The sequence below is a fragment of the Ascaphus truei genome, chromosome 6 (assembly GCF_040206685.1).
Source record: "Ascaphus truei isolate aAscTru1 chromosome 6, aAscTru1.hap1, whole genome shotgun sequence".
In the NCBI taxonomy this organism is placed as follows: Eukaryota; Metazoa; Chordata; class Amphibia; order Anura; family Ascaphidae; genus Ascaphus; species Ascaphus truei.
The window spans coordinates 105,607,300-105,625,021 of record NC_134488.1 but is presented as its reverse complement, the minus strand read 5'-3'; the positions used below and the strand labels follow the sequence as shown (position 1 = coordinate 105,625,021).

Genomic DNA, 17,722 nt, shown 5'->3' with positions numbered 1-17,722 from the left:
TCTGATCAGTATTGCAAAGAGAAACCTGCTGGTTTATCAGCGCAATGAGACATTAGACATACTTGTACTTAAGTGCTAATAGACCTGCAGCGCTGGTAACCCCTTAATACAAAATCCGATCAAGTCCAGTCCAGTAAGGCTGCGCTTATAGTGCTGGCTACGGATGACGTCACCCGTCTCCGTAGCCCTTGCGAGAGTTGTAATTTGAGCTTGGGAGACGTCTCTTGCTACAAGGGGAGTGACGTCAGGCAAGGGGGAAGGCAGAGGGGCGGAGACAAAAGCAAGGGGGAAGGCAGAGGGGCGGGGACAAGAGCAAGGGGGAAGGCAGAGGGGCGGAGACAAAAGCAAGGGGGAAGGCAGAGGGGCGGAGACAAAAGCAAGGGGGAAGGCAGAGGGGCGGGGACAAGAGCAAGGGGGAAGGCAGAGGGGCAGGGACAAAAGCAAGGGGGAAGGCAGAGGGGCGGAGACAAAAGCAAGGGGGAAGGCAGAGGGGCGGAGACAAAAGCAAGGGGGAAGGCAGAGGGGCGGGGACAAAAGCAAGGGGGAAGGCAGAGGGGCGGGGACAAGAGCAAGGGGGAAGGCAGAGGGGCGGAGACAAGAGCAAGGGGGAAGGCAGAGGGGCGGAGACAAGAGCAGGGGGGAAGGCAGAGGGGCGGAGACAAGAGCAAGGGGGAAGGCAGAGGGGCGGAGACAAGAGCAAGGGGGAAGGCAGAGGGGCGGAGACAAGAGCAAGGGGGAAGGCAGAGGGGCGGAGACAAAAGCAAGGGGGAAGGCAGAGGGGCGGAGACAAGAGCAAGGGGGAAGGCAGAGGGGCGGAGACAAAAGCAAGGGGGAAGGCAGAGGGGCGGAGACAAGAGCAAGGGGGAAGGCAGAGGGGCGGAGACAAAAGCAAGGGGGAAGGCAGAGGGGCGGGGACAAGAGCAAGGGGGAAGGCAGAGGGGCGGAGACAAAAGCAAGGGGGAAGGCAGAGGGGCGGGGACAAGAGCAAGGGGGAAGGCAGAGGGGCGGAGACAAAAGCAAGGGGGAAGGCTGAGGGGCGGAGACAAAAGCAAGGGGGAAGGCAGAGGGGCGGAGACAAGAGCAAGGGGGAAGGCAGAGGGGCGGAGACAAGAGCAAGGGGGAAGGCAGAGGGGCGGAGACAAGAGCAAGGGGGAAGGCAGAGGGGCGGAGACAAGAGCAAGGGGGAAGGCAGAGGGGCGGAGACAAGAGCAAGGGGGAAGGCAGAGGCGCGGAGACAAGAGCAAGGGGGAAGGCAGAGGGGCGGAGACAAAAGCAAGGGGGAAGGCTGAAACTGAGAGGAGTTGTAATTTCTGTTTGTATGCTGAATTTACTTTACTTTTACTGTAAATTACGGGAGAATTTACTATTTTAAAGTTGTTAATATTGTGTGTTTCACTTGACTGACACACTCACACACTCACACACTCACACACTCACACACTCACACACTCACACACTCACACACTCACACACTCACACACTCACACACTCACCCCTCTCCCTGCATCAGAAGCTATCTGATTGGTTTATAGCCTGTCGCATGGTGAGACCGTCGCTTTAAAAATCAAATTCTACCGACTACAGAAATTTAGTTAGCTCCGTCACGCCTACTATAAGCGCATGCGATGGATTCAACGCATTTGTTTTGACACGACGTCGCGTCGCCGGCACTATAAGCGCAGCCTAAGGCAGCCAGATTCCTTCCAGTGGAAAATTCCGTTTTTATGTCGTTGGGATCCAAAGTAATGTTCCTCGTCATGTGTTAAAGGGGTAATTACATATCAGTGTAAGATGTAAAGGGGTAATTACATATCAGTGTGGGACGTAAAGGGGTAATTACAGATCAGTGTGAGATGTAAAGGGGTAATTACATATCAGTGTGAGATGTAAAGGGGTAATTACATATCAGTGTGGGATGTAAAGGGGTAATTACATATCAGTGTGGGACGTAAAGGGGTAATTACATATCAGTGTGAGATATAAAGGGGTAATTACATATCAGTGTGGGATGTAAAGGGGTAATTACATATCAGTGTGGGATGTAAAGGGGTAATTACATCAGTGTAAGATGTAAAGGGGGAGTCTATAGCGAGTGTGTGTGACATTATACAACTATGGCGTCTTGAAACAAGAAGCACCACTCAGGGACTTAAGCAGTGATCTGCTCATCCCTACACTAACCCACTGTGGTATATACTAACTTGGTTCATGTAACTAAGTAGATAGGGGCTCTATTTGTTATCTATACACTTATTATGCAGATACCTGTGGCTGTTCATAACACCTGACTTTACCCTGCATATATGATCAAGGGTAGAGCTAACACTTAACACACGAGTCTGGTGCCTTTTATTTTCGCTGCGCTTTTTTGGCCTACTAGCACATATCACCCTGGTACTTAGTGTCCGCTTTATTTTAATTGAGTTAAGACTCCAATAAATGATATTTTAATTTACTCAGTATACACATTGCATCCTACACTATCTCCTTCACTGTTTTTGTGCACTGTTGAGTGCTCTCCGCTGGGGTTCTTTTTCTCTACAAGTATTAGTTTAAGATGTAAAGGGGTAATTACATATCAGTGTGAGATGTAATGGGGTAATTACATATCAGTGTGGGGTGTAAAGGGGTAATTACATCAGTGTAAGATGTAAAGGGGTAATTACATATCAGTGTGAGATGTAAAGGGGTAATTACATATCAGTGTGAGATGTAAAGGGGTAATTACATATCAGTGTGAGATGTAAAGGGGTAATTACATATCAGTGTGGGATGTAAAGGGGTAATTACATATCAGTGTAAGATGTAAAGGGGTAATTACATATCAGTGTAAGATGTAAAGGGGTAATTACATATCAGTGTGAGATGTAAAGGGGTAATTACATATCAGTGTGAGATGTAAAGGGGTAATTACATATCAGTGTGAGATGTAAAGGGGTAATTACATATCAGTGTGGGATGTAAAGGGGTAATTACATATCAGTGTGAGATGTAAAGGGGTAATTACATATCAGTGTGAGATGTAAAGGGGTAATTACATATCAGTGTGGGATGTAAAGGGGTAATTACATATCAGTGTGAGATGTAAAGGGGTAATTACATATCAGTGTGAGATGTAAAGGGGTAATTACATATCAGTGTGAGATGTAAAGGGGTAATTACATATCAGTGTGGGATGTAAAGGGGTAATTACATATCAGTGTGAGATGTAAAGGGGTAATTACATATCAGTGTGAGATGTAAAGGGGTAATTACATATCAGTGTGAGATGTAATGGGGTAATTACATATCAGTGTGAGATGTAAAGGGGTAATTACATATCAGTGTGGGATGTAAAGGGGTAATTACATATCAGTGTGGGATGTAAAGGGGTAATTACATATCAGTGTGGGATGTAAAGGGGTAATTACATATCAGTGTGGGATGTAAAGGGGTAATTACATATCAGTGTGGGATGTAAATGGTAATTACATATCAGTGTGGGATGTAAAGGGGTAATTACATATCAGTGTGGGATGTAAAGGGGTAATTACATATCAGTGTGAGATGTAAAGGGGTAATTACATATCAGTGTGGGATGTAAAGGGGTAATTACATATCAGTGTGAGATGTAAAGGGGTAATTACATATCAGTGTGGGATGTAAAGGGGTAATTACATATCAGTGTGAGATGTAAAGGGGTAATTACATATCAGTGTGAGATGTAAAGGGGTAATTACATATCAGTGTGGGATGTAAAGGGGTAATTACATATCAGTGTGAGATGTAAAGGGGTAATTACATATCAGTGTGGGATGTAAAGGGGTAATTACATATCAGTGTGGGATGTAAAGGGGTAATTACATATCAGTGTGGGATGTAAAGGGGTAATTACATCAGTGTAAGATTTAAAGGGGTAATTACATATCAGTGTGAGATGTAAAGGGGTAATTACATATCAGTGTGAGATGTAATGGGGTAATTACATATCAGTGTGAGATGTAAAGGGGTAATTACATATCAGTGTGAGATGTAATGGGGTAATTACATATCAGTGTGAGATGTAAAGGGGTAATTACATATCAGTGTGAGATGTAAAGGGGTAATTACATATCAGTGTGAGATGTAAAGGGGTAATTACATATCAGTGTGAGATGTAAAGGGGTAATTACATATCAGTGTGGGATGTAAAGGGGTAATTACATATCAGTGTGAGATGTAAAGGGGTAATTACATATCAGTGTGAGATGTAAAGGGGTAATTACATATCAGTGTGAGATGTAAAGGGGTAATTACATATCAGTGCGAGATGTAAAGGGGTAATTACATATCAGTGTGAGATGTAAAGGGGTAATTACATATCAGTGTGAGATGTAAAGGGGTAATTACATATCAGTGCGAGATGTAAAGGGGTAATTACATATCAGTGTGGGGTGTAAAGGGGTAATTACATCAGTGTAAGATGTAAAGGGGTAATTACATATCAGTGTGAGATGTAAAGGGGTAATTACATCAGTGTGAGATGTAAAGGGGTAATTACATATCAGTGTGAGATGTAAAGGGGTAATTACATATCAGTGTGGGATGTAAAGGGGTAATTACATATCAGTGTGGGATGTAAAGGGGTAATTACATATCAGTGTGAGATGTAAAGGGGTAATTACATATCAGTGTGGGGTGTAAAGGGGTAATTACATATCAGTGTGGGATGTAAAGGGGTAATTACATATCAGTGTGAGATGTAAAGGGGTAATTACATATCAGTGTGGGATGTAAAGGGGTAATTACATATCAGTGTGAGATGTAAAGGGGTAATTACATATCAGTGTGGGATGTAAAGGGGTAATTACATCAGTGTAAGATGTAAAGGGGTAATTACATATCAGTGTGAGATGTAAAGGGGTAATTACATATCAGTGTGAGATGTAATGGGGTAATTACATATCAGTGTGAGATGTAAAGGGGTAATTACATATCAGTGTGAGATGTAATGGGGTAATTACATATCAGTGTGAGATGTAAAGGGGTAATTACATATCAGTGTGAGATGTAAAGGGGTAATTACATATCAGTGTGAGATGTAAAGGGGTAATTACATATCAGTGTGAGATGTAAAGGGGTAATTACATATCAGTGTGAGATGTAAAGGGGTAATTACATATCAGTGTGGGATGTAAAGGGGTAATTACATATCAGTGTGAGATGTAAAGGGGTAATTACATATCAGTGTGAGATGTAAAGGGGTAATTACATATCAGTGTGGGATGTAAAGGGGTAATTACATATCAGTGTGAGATGTAAAGGGGTAATTACATATCAGTGTGAGATGTAAAGGGGTAATTACATATCAGTGTGGGATGTAAAGGGGTAATTACATATCAGTGCGAGATGTAAAGGGGTAATTACATATCAGTGTGAGATGTAAAGGGGTAATTACATATCAGTGTGAGATGTAAAGGGGTAATTACATATCAGTGCGAGATGTAAAGGGGTAATTACATATCAGTGTGGGGTGTAAAGGGGTAATTACATCAGTGTAAGATGTAAAGGGGTAATTACATATCAGTGCGAGATGTAAAGGGGTAATTACATATCAGTGTGAGATGTAAAGGGGTAATTACATATCAGTGTGGGACGTAAAGGGGTAATTACATATCAGTGTGAGATGTAAAGGGGTAATTACATATCAGTGTGGGACGTAAAGGGGTAATTACATATCAGTGTAAGATGTAAAGGGGTAATTACATATCAGTGTGAGATGTAAAGGGGTAATTACATATCAGTGTGAGATGTAAAGGGGTAATTACATATCAGTGTGGGATGTAAAGGGGTAATTACATATCAGTGTGGGATGTAAAGGGGTAATTACATATCAGTGTAAGATGTAAAGGGGTAATTACATATCAGTGTGAGATGTAAAGGGGTAATTACATATCAGTGTGAGATGTAAAGGGGTAATTACATATCAGTGTGGGATGTAAAGGGGTAATTACATATCAGTGTGGGATGTAAAGGGGTAATTACATATCAGTGTGGGATGTAAAGGGGTAATTACATATCAGTGTGGGATGTAAAGGGGTAATTACATATCAGTGTGAGATGTAAAGGGGTAATTACATATCAGTGTGAGATGTAAAGGGGTAATTACATATCAGTGTGAGATGTAAAGGGGTAATTACATATCAGTGTGAGATGTAAAGGGGTAATTACATATCAGTGTGAGATGTAAAGGGGTAATTACATATCAGTGTGAGATGTAAAGGGGTAATTACATATCAGTGTGGGATGTAAAGGGGTAATTACATATCAGTGTGAGATGTAATGGGGTAATTACATATCAGTGTGGGATGTAATGGGGTAATTACATATCAGTGTGGGACGTAATGGGGTAATTACATATCAGTGTGGGATGTAAAGGGGTAATTACATATCAGTGTGAGATGTAAAGGGGTAATTACATATCAGTGTGAGATGTAATGGGGTAATTACATATCAGTGTGAGATGTAAAGGGGTAATTACATATCAGTGTAAGATGTAAAGGGGTAATTACATATCAGTGTGAGATGTAAAGGGGTAATTACATATCAGTGTGAGATGTAAAGGGGTAATTACATATCAGTGTAAGATGTAAAGGGGTAATTACATATCAGTGTAAGATGTAAAGGGGTAATTACATATCAGTGTGAGATGTAAAGGGGTAATTACATCAGTGTGAGATCTAAAGGGGTAATTACATATCAGTGCGAGATGTAAAGGGGTAATTACATATCAGTGTGGGATGTAAAGGGGTAATTACATATCAGTGTGGGATGTAAAGGGGTAATTACATATCAGTGTGGGATGTAAAGGGGTAATTACATCAGTGTGAGATGTAAAGGGGTAATTACATATCAGTGTGAGATGTAAAGGGGTAATTACATATCAGTGTGGGATGTAAAGGGGTAATTACATATCAGTGTGAGATGTAAAGGGGTAATTACATATCAGTGTGAGATGTAAAGGGGTAATTACATATCAGTGTGAGATGTAAAGGGGTAATTACATCAGTGTGAGATGTAAAGGGGTAATTACATATCAGTGCGAGATGTAAAGGGGTAATTACATATCAGTGTGGGATGTAAAGGGGTAATTACATATCAGTGTGAGATGTAAAGGGGTAATTACATATCAGTGTGGGATGTAAAGGGGTAATTACATATCAGTGTGGGATGTAAAGGGGTAATTACATATCAGTGTGAGATGTAAAGGGGTAATTACATATCAGTGTGAGATGTAAAGGGGTAATTACATATCAGTGTGAGATGTAAAGGGGTAATTACATATCAGTGTGGGATGTAAAGGGGTAATTACATATCAGTGTGAGATGTAAAGGGGTAATTACATATCAGTGTGGGATGTAAAGGGGTAATTACATATCAGTGTGAGATGTAAAGGGGTAATTACATATCAGTGTGAGATGTAAAGGGGTAATTACATATCAGTGTGAGATGTAATGGGGTAATTACATATCAGTGTAAGATGTAAAGGGGTAATTACATATCAGTGTGAGATGTAAAGGGGTAATTACATATCAGTGTAAGATGTAAAGGGGTAATTACATATCAGTGTGAGATGTAAAGGGGTAATTACATATCAGTGTGGGATGTAATGGGGTAATTACATATCAGTGTGGGATGTAAAGGGGTAATTACATATCAGTGTGGGATGTAAAGGGGTAATTACATATCAGTGTGGGATGTAAAGGGGTAATTACATATCAGTGTGGGATGTAAAGGGGTAATTACAGATCAGTGTGAGATGTAAAGGGGTAATTACAGATCAGTGTGAGATGTAAAGGGGTAATTACATATCAGTGTGAGATGTAAAGGGGTAATTACATATCAGTGTGAGATGTAAAGGGGTAATTACATATCAGTGTGAGATGTAAAGGGGTAATTACATCAGTGTGAGATGTAAAGGGGTAATTACATATCAGTGTGAGATGTAAAGGGGTAATTACATATCAGTGTAAGATGTAAAGGGGTAATTACATATCAGTGTGAGATGTAAAGGGGTAATTACATATCAGTGTGAGATGTAAAGGGGAATATTACAATTGAAAATAAAGGAATTGTTCCCCTTTACACTGATATGTACTCTCACACTGATTTGTAATTTTCACCTCTGCAAAGGTCCCCCAAATGAGTAACATCTCCCCTAAATCCGTCCCCATATACCACCTATCACGAACAGAACACAGGTGGGCACGTGACTTAGATAGGCAATATCTAATATATAATGTGCTAAAACCTGATTTCTATGACAAAGGATGCTCAGTATATTAAAACTCATTAAAAAATGGCATTAAGAGTTGAATTTAAAAAAAGAAAAAATGTATTATCTAATACGACAGAACTGATTTATTTAAACACACACACACACGATATTGCTGGAATTACTCCCTTCAATGTCTCATGTTTACTTTTTTAAAGAATCAGGCACCGGGTTCAGAGAAATGGTCTTTAAAAGAGCACCTGAGTGTACAGAATGTGTACAGTATGCACGAGTGAGATACAAAGAATGTGCAGGGGATACATGAAAGAGAGAGAATCCAGTAACCTGTCCAGATACAGGAGGCTCCAGACATGAAGAGGATCTGAGCTCTTGCAGGCAGTGCTGACCTTTAAGAGTCAAACAGATCAGTCTCCCCCAGAGAGAAGAGCCTGACAGGGGCAGGTCAAGAACCCCTCACAGCTCCTGGCATCTGCTTCCATTTCCAGACTTTAGCTTTGTTATCCTGCTCTGAATAAGCCTTTCTTTGTGAGCAAAACCCCTGCACCAGATCTGCGCTACTCTGAGAAAACAAAGTTCAGAGACTGTCCACATCACAGCGCCCGACTCCGTGCGGTGCTATCACGGGTGTATATGTCGGATATTTCCTGTCAGAGACTTTCGTGTGACCCCTCAATTAACAGAAGATAATATATCCACCCGCTGCTCGTCTGCAGTAATTCTGCGCTTACTTTGTGAGCAGCCGATTGTAAATGACAGCTGCAGATTTTCTTAACAGCTCGTACAGAACCGGGCAACAAAATCCCAGCAAATGTCTACCTTAATAAGCTAATAAACTCACACTTTACTATCCCTACACACCAATCGAGCCAACCTCTTAAATACACTCCTAGTGCCGTCATGCTAATGCAAGTGAAAAACCATTGGAATATCATTGACATGCTGTACTCATCACTGTCACTGCCGGGTCTAACCCAGGAGGTGGGCAACTCCAGTCCCCAAAGCCACCAACAGGTCAGGCCCCCAGGACATCCCCGCTTATACGGTGTCCCTATGCCACAGGTGCACCTACCCCCTTCCCTTCTCTCCATACTAGGCATGAGGGTTCCTCTAGAGGTCTATAAACAGGACAAACGACAGGAAGTAAACCCATGTTAATTGTTCTACACCCTACCATGGTTACAGCGTGCTCAGAAATATTGTGGTTATATATACATACTTTGCATGCACATCCTACTTACCCCGGAGCAGCTTTGTGTGCAGCCTCCACTGCGTTACGTACGTCTTTTCTGCTACCATCAGCAACATACGCCGTTACAGCCCCATTGGCTCCACAGATCGGGCGTGAGTACATGCCATCTGGACGTTTTTGGGCTCCAGCATAATACAGCTTGTAGGTCCTGTCAACACTACAAGGAAATTTAAAAAAAAAATGAATTCTAGAATCAAAAAGATTTGCAGCATGTAGATTTAATTATTATTAGAGATGGACAAATCTGTAGTTAAGGTTTGAAAGAGACTTCCATTATAACCCCTCTTTTTCTGTTGCTCATAACTCTAAAAAAAACATTCCCCAATCCGTTTGAATTTGGATTTCAGGCTGGATTGGCAAGGTGAATTTGTGTGTAAAGTGAGTACGAGTACAATCCGTTCAGTTGTTTTTGAGTTACAGGGGTGACAAAATTAGGGGTGTTAAAAATTTCTAGCCATATGATTAACATGGGAAGTTTGCCCCCTGTATAACTCAAAGAGAAAGGAAGAGATGTGTGTGAAATTTGGCGTGGAGTCAGTGGCTTAGGGGTAGAAGTGCGTTTCAGTGGTTGGGTTTTAAAAGGATAAAAGGTGTTTGGGAAATTTATGGTTAAAAGACTTTTTTTTTTTAAACAGCTATATTTCAGTTGCTCGTAACTCTCTCAAAAATTCACCCGTCTGAAATTTTGGCAGCAAAATCAAAGCAGGATCAGGTGCCGGAGGCAGCGATGACTGACAGCTACAGTGTAGTACCGGGGGGGTCGGGCGGGGGACGTAGAGGACCAGAGAGCAGGCTGGTGAGTAGTACGAAGGCTGGGGGTGGGGGGGGGGGGGAGAGGAGAGAGATGCAGAGAACATCAGCGCTGTGTCCGCCTCTGCTCTCCGTTTCAGCGAGGGAGGGGGAGGAGTGAAAGCATTTTAGCGAGTAGGATCAGTGCGTCAAATATACACACCGTCAGTGGCTGCGTGTGTCAGTGGCTGCGTGTGTCAGTGGCCGCGTGTGTCAGTGGCCGCGTGTGTCAGTGGCCGCGCGTGTCAGTGGCCGCGCGTGTCAGTGGCCGCGCGTGTCAGTGGCCGCGCGTGTCAGTGGCCGCGCGTGTCAGTGGCCGCGCGTGTCAGTGGGTGCACGTGTCAGTGGGTGCACGTGTCAGTGGGTGCGTGTGTGTCAGTGTGTGTGTGTGTGTCAGTGTGTGTGTGTGTCAGTGTGTGTGTGTGTCAGTGTGTGTGTGTGTGTGTGTGTCAGTGTGTGTGTGTGTGTGTGTGTCATTATGTGTGTGTGTGTCAGTGTGTGTGTGTGTCAGTGCGTGTGTGTGTGTCATTATGTGTGTGTGTGTGTGTGTGTGTGTGTGTGTGTGTGTGTGTGGTTAAAGGATCATTTTTAGGAGCCAAAGTTGAGTGGGGGGTGGATGAGGGAAGGAGAGACCTGAACAGCCGCATGCTGGCGAACCCCTCCACTCCCCGAAAAAATGTTTTTGTCTATGTATGTATATAGATTGACACACACACACACACACACACACACACACACACACAAAGCTGCAGTTCAGGCAATATCCTGCATGTTATTTTTTTTTTTAATAAATCAGTTCTGTAGTAAGAAAAAATACTTTTAGCATTTTCTGTTTTAAAAACAACAACTTTGAAAGACCAATTTTCTTGTATTCTATGTTAACAAGCATGCTTGTTCCTATAGCAACGATTTACATTCCCCATATTTAAAGATGTCGCCAAACTTTGCCGATCAATAGACGGAGAACGAATTGACCGGCAGCTATGCAGTTCTTTAGGTAATTAGAGATTGCACACATGAAACTATTGAAGTAAAAAAATAAATAAAAAAAAAAAAAAATAAAAAAAAGAGACTGAACTGCAGCTTTAAAATGGACTTTTTTTTTTTTTTAATTTGTCGAGATAGAGATAGAGATACACACACACACACACACACACACACACACACACACACACACACACACACACACACACACACACACACACACACACACACACACACACACACACACACACACAAAATAAATGAGTACAATTCGAGTATAAACTCTACCTGGGTATCTGGGTATCCTGGAGCTGGATGATGGATGGGCCGATGTCCTTTTGTCCAGGAATGGGAGCTAGGTCAGCGCCATAAGTGGCCGAGAAGGTTTTATAGTTCAAATCTCCAGGGTTTGGTCGGGGTCTACTCTCCCAGGATGGTCTAACATATTCATACAGCCCCTGAAGATACAAAGTCCCTGTTTGAGTAGTTTTGCCAACGTGATGCCCCTGATTACATCTACAATAATGAATAATATACAAACACTATAATATATAAACTATGTATGAGTAATTATATATAATATATGCATGAATAATGTAGAATATATAATAAAAGAATATAATTATTGAATATGACGCTTTGTTTTCCTGTTTTTCCATATTATTCCCTGGCCTTACTGCCATGTCTTATCCAATCTCATAAGTAACGGCTGGAAACTGATCCCATGTTCATGCTGTGGCTCTCTTTCTCCCTCTGCTGGATGAAAGTACTGCTGCACCAGATATGTGAACAACCCTCACCTCTCGACAAAGATCTATCATTAGAATGATCAGTATTCCCCTTCTCCCCTCTTCACCCAATTTGCACAAATCAGTTGGACGAGGAAACAGTGTAATGTAATAATCTGTAAGGTTCTCACCTCTGGTACCCTGGAGTAGTTCTCGGTGCCATTGACATTTAAAAACCTACGTTTTTAGTACATGTTCCATTTTTCCCAGATCATTCACTAAAGCTGCCCCTTATCTTAAGAATAGTTTCAACACTTACATACAACAGACAAGTTCTGGGACTTACCTCTTTACCTCCATCACGACCAAATCCACTCTCTTTATAGCCACCGAATCCTGCCGCAGCGTCAAACAGGTTATGCCCGTTAACCCACACTGTGCCCGCTTTTATGCTGAATAACAATTGAAAAGGTGGAAACACCAAAAAAACGCAAGGTTAGCGGCGATGACTGGCTCTCTCAGGGAAATGAAGCACCTTCAATTTGCTTTATCTGTAAATCGTTTCCTTTTATCCCACAGCTATATATACACAATCTGCTCACTACAGTGAATTGGTAAAAAAAAAAAAAGTTAGGAGAAGTTAACATGACGTTTTTCTTTATAATTGAATATTTAAGACACCCATGAATACAGAGATACTACTGGACTGAAATTGTACATCAAAACATTAAACTTCTATAGCATTGAACCTATAAGCTGGCTTAGCACATACAGTTTATTCAGCAGGAAAACCAGTTTGTGGGACCTTTTCACATTTACCTAAGTGCTACCTCCAGTGCCAAAGGTAGGTTTTCTGTCCAGACACTTGCAGCCAACCCATATGGTGTATTGTTCCCCAGGGCAACAGCTTCTTTAGCTGTCCTGAAAGGCATTGCAACTAAGACAGGTCCAAAGATCTAATGAGAAAACAAATCCAACTAAAAGTGAATATAGATGAGGATTGTTTTCCATCTTACAAGAAGACAGCACGTCAGTGCTAGAATATGAGGGGGAACCCGCAGACCATTCATGGACATAGTAACGGTTTGTGGAAACAAAACATGAGGGTCTCAAAGGGCTTTTGTACAAGGTAATGGAAATGTTTGTGCAATCAGAGCAGAACTTGAAAATACATTGCGCTCTTTATTAATTATAACGCAATAATAATAAGATTAAGTCTATAACATGCATGCAGTTACGTTGGTTTTAGGTCTTTAGCAATTTAAGGGAAGGCTATATTTTAGTAAAATACAAGGCATTAACCAACAGAGCCTAGTCTTCATAGGATGCTAGAAGGGGATTCGGCTAATGGAGGGGATGTCATATGAGGATTCCTACCTCTTCCCTGACACAACGGGAAGTGGTGTCCACACCGGTGATCAGAGTCGGTGGGTAGAATAAACCTTTCTTAGGAACTGCACTGGATGCCTGGAAAATCTGTTGAACGAGAAAATAGCGTTGTGCATATGGAAGAACAAAGGGTTTGTTTTTTATGTTCACACAGTCAGGTCCATGGCAAAATGAGAAGAAGTTGTCTTAAAGTCTAACCACTGACCTGTAGAGTGACAAGAAAGTTAGCTGGGGGAAAAAAATAGCTAACGGAGAAGAATAACTTGATGTGCCGTTAAATTAGAACTGTCCAAACCATTCCCACCTTTCCCCAAGGGTCTCATCTAACCTTCTGAAAGTCTTATTGACGTACCTGCTACCTTACAGGAACCTCAACTCCAGGAGCCCTGCGCCCCAGTGCAGCCAGCAGGGATTTAATATTTATTTTCCTAATTACACTTGGCTTGTGCAAGGATTTTTGATGCAAAGTCCAAAGTTGGTGTAACTTTGAGAAAACTATGGAGGACCACGGTTTTCAATCAAATTTCACAGGCGGAATTATTTTTGTAGAATCATGCATTACCCAAGTTTCAGTTCCTTGAGTCCTGTATTCTCAGAAAATATATACTTTTATAGGGTTATTTTTCTGCAAGAGGGTAGCACCTTTAGCGTTTAGCCCTGAAACGTTCAGGCATTAAGCCTTACGCCCGCTTATCAAGATGGAGTCTGTATTAGCCAGAGGACAAAGAGCACCAACATTTAGTATTTATTTCATGTGTAATGCCATGTCTGAAGTTAGTGGTCTTGATATTTTTTCCATAACAACGTACATTGTTTTCAATAAAAAGGACAGATTTGATTGTGGGGGAAAAGACATGACCCGTGTTTGAATTCCTACAGGCATGTTCTTTCAGAAAATATATATACTCTTTATGATACTGGGTAGTTTTACCTTGTCAATCATTGACAACTTATCAATTTAGCCCTGAAAAAAATCAGCCGTGAACAGTCTAGCTAATCTGGGACCTGCCATGGCCAAAAAAAAAAAAAATGTAAACCTATACATATCTGGTATAGGCGTAATCAGGGGCAATACAATCTGCTATTCATTTTAATGAAAGGATTTCTTTTGTTTGAGAAATTAAGAACAATAAGGATAACAGAAGTTGACTGTTTGAAGCGTGACTTTTTTTTTTTTCAGATTCATGACATATTTTGGTCACATGAAATGCAATGAAATGAAGAAAGCTCAACTTGTGCCAACAAAATTATATATGGTTTTCATAGAAAGTCTCTCACAGGGATAATGGTTAAACAAATACATAGCAACATTTTGAGAATGTGCGGATGGCAACAACTCTTGGCAGCGAAAAGAATAAGTTGTGAGAAAGGTGCAGGACAGGACGGGAATGTTCATGCTTCCACAATATACGTTTTGGAATACATAACAGTACCTACATTTCAATGTTACTTGTGCTGATACAGAACATTCTACCGGCCTAGAAATATTCCCTGTAGCAGCCAGTGTTTCTATTCATGAGTGCACTCAACACCTTACATATACCGAAGAAGGTAAGGACTGGAAATGACAATGCTGGAATATGAATCCGAGCAATCATTCATCGCATTGCCACAACCAGAGACACCTTCCTCTAAGTGTCTAAAGTAAAAATAAATGCCTGTCTGTAAACTCAGTGGCAAAAATGAATCGTGCCGTAGTAATGCCCCCAATACAATGTAAATGCAGGTATATTAAGCGGCCTCACGTGCAATACTCATATACATTCATACACACCTTTTTCAGTCACTCTCTTACCTCAGCTCCCTCTGCCCTCGCTTCTTCCACAAACTCGGTGATGGTTTTTTTCTGCGTCTCATCCACTAGGGCTCCCATGTCTATGACTTTATCCAGACTGTTGCCCACCCTCAAGTGTGACATCCTTTGCTTGAGCCGGCGGATCAAATCGTCTGCGATGGATTCTTGCATGAGAAGCCGGGACCCAGCACTACAAACCTGTATGTACAGAGCAGTGACTTACTCCTCCAACCTGTGACTTACTCCTCAAAAGAACACAGTGCATGATTGCAGGAAGCAATGGAGCAAAGCACTGCAGAATCTGTTTATACTACAGTATACAGTATGAACAGAAATGGAGAGATCAGATTTAATCAGATCACGTTTATTAAAAATGAAGTAGCCGCTTAGGTTTGTAAATACAAAGAGCAGAGCACCTCTGATTGTCGGCTTTGTACAATAGTGACTGAGGTGGAGAAGGTTTTCTGCACCCACCTGGCCCTGGTTGTACCAGATGGCATCCACAACACCCTCTACAGCACTGTCTAGATCAGCGGAGTCAAACACAATGAATGGTGACTTCCCACCTAACTCCAGAGACATCTTCTTCCCAGTGCCGGCTGTCGCTTTCCGCAGCAAACGTCCAACCTATGGCAAGCGCAGGAATAACAATACAACATAAGGACAAAGACTACAAACAGAGGGAGCATTGTCTGTATGTTTAAAGCACTAATCTTTACATTACATGCACCTATTGACTTTTTAATGAAATATAATTCATATCCCTTCAGTTCAGGCAATTTGTCTGAATGGATCCACCTGAATGATTATAAAAAAAAATCCTTCATTAAGATTAAGGATATTAAGATAAGTAAGGGCTACCTTTCTGCACATAAGGCAATTTATGACCAATCCACCGTAAGGCGTCTTATGGCACACAGCCCCGCTTAGTAAATATGGTTAGAAGTCCTTGCTGATATGCAGAGATCATGACATATTGGAACTAAACTGTAAAATACTGAGAAATCTTAATATTGTTTTATCAGCAGGGTATGTTCTGTTGTAAAAGTATTCCTCCATGATAGTTGAACATGATTAATCTTCCATAGTTAATCGTCCTCCCTCTATTTGTCTGTTACCTCAGTAGAACCAGTAAATGCAACTTTGTCCACATCAGCATGGACAGCCAGCTTGCCACCAAAGGCTCCATTGCCTGTGACCACATTGAAAACACCTGGGGGAAGTCCAGCCTCAGCACAGATTTCGGCCAAGAGAAGTGCTGTCAACCGGGTGTAGGTAGCAGGTTTTAGTACCACAGTATTACCTGGAGTGAAACAGAGAAGAGATCATGTCGACTCGACTGGCTAGTGCATCCCCTACAGTTTGAGTGTTAAGATTTAGTGCAAGTTCTCATCGAATCCACCAACAAGAGTCAGACTACGCAGCCTACAAATATATACGTACTGATGAAGAAAAAAAATACATCATATCTCCAGAACAGAACATTTATGTGCAACATGCTACTTTCTGCCCTTTTCAATGTCTAAAATAGCTGATCGAAACAAGCCATGCAGACAATACTGAATAAGGACTTTAGACCTTGCCATGGTCATTCCTGGACAATTTTAATTAGGGCTTCTTCTACCTATTTGTAATCTAGCAGTCTGACAGCTGGCAAGCATCAACGTAAGTATGGCAAGAAGACATTACCACAAGTATCATACTCTCCAAAATTGCTACCACTGGGTTAAAATAAATGGATTTGACATTAAGACTCCCTTATAGTACAGGCTTAATGTGGGAGAAATAATATACCATTTTGGGCGGAAGAGCATGTGCAATGAATCCTCCCAATTAGGTCATGCCAGATAATGTAAAGTGAATTACATACACTGCACTATGTACAGTATTTGCTTGTTTATTTATACTACATTACCATTTACACAACTTAGAAACAATGAAAATGGAAAAACATATAAATAGGTTATCTCACGGATCATTACCAAGGACTTACCCATGGCAAGAGCAGGACATATTTTCCAGGTGAGTAACATCAGAGGAAAGTTCCAAGGCACAATAGCAGCAACAACACCTAAGAATTAAAGCATGCAGAATAAAAGCTAGTCAAGAACATAAAAGTACAACATGTTGTCGGGTGTTCCTCATCATCTACATCAGGGGTGGGGAACCTTTTTTCTGCCAAGGGCCATTTTGATATTTATAAAATCATTCGAGGGCCATCCAAAATTATCAACTTAAAAATTAGCCTGCTGTATTTGGTGAAACATTTAATGAACTCACCACTAATGTGATGGCTGGAACTGCTTCTCTTTGGGTGACTGACTGACTGTGGGTTGGTGTCTGTGCACACGCAAATGCACACGTGCGCACACAGAAATCGGGCAGGGGGTAGGGAAATCAGACTCTCAGACCCACACTCTCCCTCTCTGACCCACTCCCTCCCTCCCTCTCTGACCCACTCCCTCCCTCTCTGACCCACTCCCTCCCTCTCTGACCCACTCCCTCCCTCTCTGACCCACTCCCTCCCTCTCTGA

At 41.7% G+C, this 17,722-nt stretch overlaps 1 protein-coding gene across 1 annotated transcript in view; it reads right to left on the bottom strand.

Annotated features, from left to right (window-relative positions):
- The window catches only part of ALDH16A1 (aldehyde dehydrogenase 16 family member A1), a 46,005-nt gene that overhangs the window by 16,359 nt on the left and 11,924 nt on the right, over positions 1-17,722 (bottom strand). Inside the window, exons 5-13 of the mRNA XM_075605561.1 lie at positions 17,182-17,259; positions 16,307-16,491; positions 15,663-15,815; positions 15,189-15,386; positions 13,382-13,480; positions 12,824-12,960; positions 12,351-12,456; positions 11,565-11,734; positions 9,493-9,660 (exon numbers count right to left, since the gene is read on the bottom strand). Of these exons, the coding sequence (XP_075461676.1) occupies positions 9,493-9,660; positions 11,565-11,734; positions 12,351-12,456; positions 12,824-12,960; positions 13,382-13,480; positions 15,189-15,386; positions 15,663-15,815; positions 16,307-16,491; positions 17,182-17,259 (1,294 nt within the window). The remainder of the gene's footprint in view (positions 1-9,492; positions 9,661-11,564; positions 11,735-12,350; positions 12,457-12,823; positions 12,961-13,381; positions 13,481-15,188; positions 15,387-15,662; positions 15,816-16,306; positions 16,492-17,181; positions 17,260-17,722) is intronic.